Genomic DNA, 4,264 nt, shown 5'->3' with positions numbered 1-4,264 from the left:
GAAGCCAAGTTGAGCGACTTTGGCATCTCGCGCGAGCGCACACAAGACGAGACGATGACGGCGGGCGTCGGCACGATCTTTTGGACAGCACCCGAGGTACTGCTCGGTGAACACTACTCGGAGATGGCCGACATTTACTCGTTTGGCGTCGTGCTCTGCGAGATGGACACGCATGGACCACCGCTAGCCGAGTGCAAGGGTCTTCCGCAAGCCACGATGATCCATCGAGTCACGAACGAAGGACTCCGCCCGTCACTGACACCGACGTGTCCCCACAACGTGCGATCGCTCGCCGCGCGGTGCATGGCCCGGGACCCCAAGACCCGGCCCAACGCGTACGAGTTGATTGCGATCTTGCAGCACTGGAGCGAGTCGAGCCTGTCCTTGCCACAACCGCACTCGGGCGAGATCGTCCTGTAGATGTAGGAACGGATGTATATCGACTCTGTAGTAAGTAGAGAGGTAGAGAGGTGCCGATGACGCGGTCACGTCACACAACCTATATCATTTGTCAGTGCACTTTCCACTGTATATTGTTCTGCGTCATGCCTCGTTTTGCATTCGGATATTAACCGAACGACGCTGGCAACGACGAATTGGCACTTCATCGCGCAACCGCATGAGCCAACGGTGCTCGACAAGTCGGCGGTCACTGACTGGGCTTGAGTACACCCCACTTGTGGTCGAACGATGCTGCCAGACACAAGACGCAGCTGATCAAGTGGAGACAGAGAGGGGAGAATACGAGGCTCAGAACGCACCTGCAGCGGCTGTTGGACGCCCGGTCCTTGTACACTTGCCACATTGACGGCTTGCACAGCTCTATTAGCTCAAATTGTTTTAGCGCGTGTTGTGTCTGGGCTGTGATGAAGCCTAGATTTACTGTGCTAGAGTTAGTGCAGAATCTGCCTTGGGCGTATCACTACGACTCCGTGCTTCCTGCGAGATGGCTCTCCCTCGCTACGGTGTTTGCGTTGCCCCGACAGCCACCATACGAGGCAGCCTTCCCCATCTTCCTCACAGTACTTTGATGTCCACAACTCTCGGGCGCACAAACAAGCTGCATCACAAACGAGTAGAATATATTGCATCTTGGACATCACTTCGCCAGACGTTGACGGACTACTCGCTCCAGCGCTGCACGATCGCGACCACCTCGTGCGCCGACGGCCGGTCTTTTGGGTCTCGGGCCATGCACCGCGCGGCGAGCGACTGCACGTGCTCCGGACACGTCGGCAGCAAGGACGGGCGAAGCCCTTCGTTCGTGATGCGGTGGATCATCGTGGCTTGCGGAAGACCCTTGTACTCGGCCAACGGCGACGCGTGCGTGTCCATCTCGCAGAGCACGACGCCAAACGAGTAAATGTCGGCCATCTCTGAGTAGTGTTCGCCGAGCAGCACCTCGGGCGCCGTCCAAAAGATCGTGCCGACGCCCGCCGTCATCGTCTCGTCTTGTGTGCGCTTGCGTGAGATGCCAAAGTCGCTCAACTCGGCCTCGCCATCGTCACCAATGAGTACGTTCTTGCTCTTGAGGTCGCGATGGATGATCTTGGGCGAGAGACTGTGCAGATACGCGAGAGCGTGGGCGATGCCGAGCGCGATCTTGATCTTCTCGTCGCGCTGCCATTGCAGCTGCTGGTGCGAGTGCAAATAGCCGTAGAGGTCGCCATTCGCCATGTACTCGGTGACGGCGCAGAGGTTCTGGAGCGAGTTCCAGGCAAACCCGATTAGACGGACAATGTTGGGGTGCGTGAAGGATGCCATGAGGCGGATCTCGTCGGCAAAGCCTTCAATCTCGGCCTCAGACGTCCGCTTGGAGTCGAGAAGGCGCTTGATAGCGACGACTTGGCCGTTGAACGAACCGAGCCAGACCTCGCCGAACGCGCCCTTGGATAAGAGACGCGAGTAAACTACAGCCGAGTACGGGACGCGTTTCTTGATGAGTTCTTGATCGCGCTGGAATTCGTTGAGCGTGTGCGAGGCGGTTGTGATCGGCTGGTACGACCCTGTCCGGGTCTGCGTCGGCTGCGTCGAGTTGGTCATCGAGTACCGGGGAGCACGCGACTCCATTTCGATGTAGTCAGTGTGCACATCGGTCTCGCTGTGCTTGCGCCGGCGCGAGAGACACCACCAGACGCCAAGACCCAGCAGCAAGCCGCCACCGATGGCAATGCCAATGATGGCAGCGATTGGGAAGCTGCTCGCCGACGCCATTGTGGATGCGGCGGTCGGCGCGCTGGTCGACGGACGAGGCGTCGCGTTGGCCTTTTGCGTCGCAATCGTCTTGAGCCATGCGTCCATGGCTTGCGAGTTGGAGGGCACACACCACCCTGTCGGCGGCACGCTGCCGTCAAACACCTGGCACGGAAACGTCGCGCCGGCGGGCGTCGTCTTGTCCGGACATGTGCCCCACTGCGGCTCGCTCACCAGCTCTTGCGTGTGGATGGCGAAGATGAGCCAAAACTCCTTGTCGTTCCACGCGTGGCGCTGCAGGTTCGGGTACGGCGCTGCGCCGAGGCCCTGGCCGTCTTGCGCCCACATGCTGCTGTGGCTGTCCTTGATGTTGCCCATCGTGATATTGGCCGTTGCGCACCGCGTGTACGGGCGCAGGCGGCCGCCATTCGAGTTTTCTTGCCGGAGGTAGACGCCCGAAGTCGCCGAATTGCACGGCCGCGTGGTGGCGTCGCTCTGGGAAGCCAAAAAGTCGGTCTTGGGGAGCGCGATGCTGGCCATGGACTCGCCGACCGAGCCGACGCAGCGCGTGTAGATGCGGCTGAGAGCGTTCACGTCGACGGTTGGGTTGGATGGGACAAAACCCATGTCCCAGAGAATGGCGAGTTTGGCGAGCGGCGGGAGGTCGTCCCAGGTCAAGTTGACCTTGTTGAGGCGCACGGTGATGGCTGCATCCGGCTTGGTAGGCGTCGCGCTGACGCCGATCGTGCTGGTGTTGAGGCCACTGAGCGCTTGGTACTTGGTGACCAGGTCCGCGTTCTCGAGCCATGCATTCGCCGACATGCTTTTGCCAATTGTGGTAAATTGAACACTGCAACCTCTCCAGTCTCCAGCGTCCTGGCTAGAATCCAGCGACGACCGGCTAGAATCCAGCGAATCGCCGTGGCGCATTAAGAATTGTGACGATGTGATTGGTCCGCAACGGATCTTTGAGGTCGAACCAACCGAGGTGGCCACCAATCAGACGCAACGCGCCAAGAGACGTAACTGATGGGGTGTAATACCACCAGCACATGCCAACCGGGCACTGGTTTTGACCATGGGTCTAGACTAGTGATCCGTTTCAAACGGCTCAAGGATAAAAACGTTTGTTTCATTGTTTAAAACGAGTTTAAAACGGGTTTAAAACGGGCAAATTTGTTTCATTACGTGGCACTCTAGAAATCTTCAGTGGCCCAATCCACTTCTAAAGGGAACTCCTCGACATCTGCTACACTGTACTGTCCTCGACGAACGGAAAGTTCTCCTCTGTGTCATCTTCATCATCTGGGCCTTGGTCTAGTTCTACCTCGGTGGCAGGTGCAATACGCACCGCCCCGAGACGCACAAGATGGTCGATATATTTGCTTTCTCTACTTGTGCTGTGGACGCGTGCGAGCTGCTTGCCATTAAAGGCGATGGCGACTTGACGCTGGGCATTGCAAAAGCCGATGCGGGAGCACTTTTGCGAGGCGACCCGCTTGGTCGTCTTGTGGTTGCGCTCGCCACTGACCGCACCCGTTGGCATCGCATGGACCTGGACAAGCAGCGGTGCTAAGTTGGAGAGGCACGAGTCATCCATCATGGCCCACAGTAGATGCGGCTTGGTGCGTGAGTCGACGAAGAAATGGTCCGTGGTATGACGACTGGGTCCGCCGCCTTGGGCATGATCGCGGGCCTTTGGAATCGAAAATTATTATTGGCAGTCAGTGGAATTGCTTAATTCACATACAAAAAGCAAGTACTTTACGAACCAAACAGCGAAGAATTATTTTTTCCTTTTTTATTCGAAGTCCTCATACAAAAGTCAAGTTCTCTTGAATGAAACAAACGAAAAAAGATGGCTTGTTTGAAACGCGTTTGAAACGTTTGTTTGAAACATCGAACGAAACAAACGAATCACTAGTCTAGACTCTCCTGTACGAAATGTCGTTGGCGGCTGATGCAGTAGCAGTAGAATCATTTTTATAGGCGTGGTGTGTCTGCAGACAGACTGACGGAATCAATGCAACCCCACAGACGAACGAGCGACGAGGCACGGAAGACGGAAACG

The 4,264-nt window shown here is 57.0% G+C and overlaps 3 protein-coding genes across 3 annotated transcripts; 1 reads left to right on the top strand and 2 right to left on the bottom strand.

The window, feature by feature from the left end:
• Positions 1-457, top strand: SDRG_17343 (hypothetical protein). Its single transcript, XM_008623584.1, has one exon. It carries the CDS (start codon positions 55-57, stop codon positions 418-420), a length of 366 nt encoding a protein of 121 aa, XP_008621806.1. The 5' UTR covers positions 1-54; the 3' UTR covers positions 421-457.
• Positions 458-1,061: 604 nt separating this feature from the next.
• Positions 1,062-3,113, bottom strand: SDRG_17342 (TKL protein kinase). The gene has a single exon (XM_008623583.1). The coding sequence runs from the start codon at positions 3,013-3,015 to the stop codon at positions 1,123-1,125; it is 1,893 nt and encodes a 630-aa protein (XP_008621805.1). The 5' UTR covers positions 3,016-3,113; the 3' UTR covers positions 1,062-1,122.
• A 329-nt stretch (positions 3,114-3,442) lies between these two features.
• On the bottom strand, positions 3,443-3,796 carry SDRG_17341 (hypothetical protein; the record flags this gene model as incomplete). Its single annotated transcript, XM_008623582.1, has 2 exons — positions 3,443-3,510; positions 3,589-3,796. 2 exons carry the CDS (start codon positions 3,794-3,796, stop codon positions 3,443-3,445), a joined length of 276 nt encoding a protein of 91 aa, XP_008621804.1.
• Between the last annotated feature and the right edge of the window lie 468 nt (positions 3,797-4,264).

Source organism: Saprolegnia diclina, assembly GCF_000281045.1.
Source record: "Saprolegnia diclina VS20 unplaced genomic scaffold supercont1.278, whole genome shotgun sequence".
Taxonomy (NCBI): domain Eukaryota; phylum Oomycota; class Saprolegniomycetes; order Saprolegniales; family Saprolegniaceae; genus Saprolegnia; species Saprolegnia diclina.
This window is presented reverse-complemented; position numbering and strand designations above follow the sequence as displayed.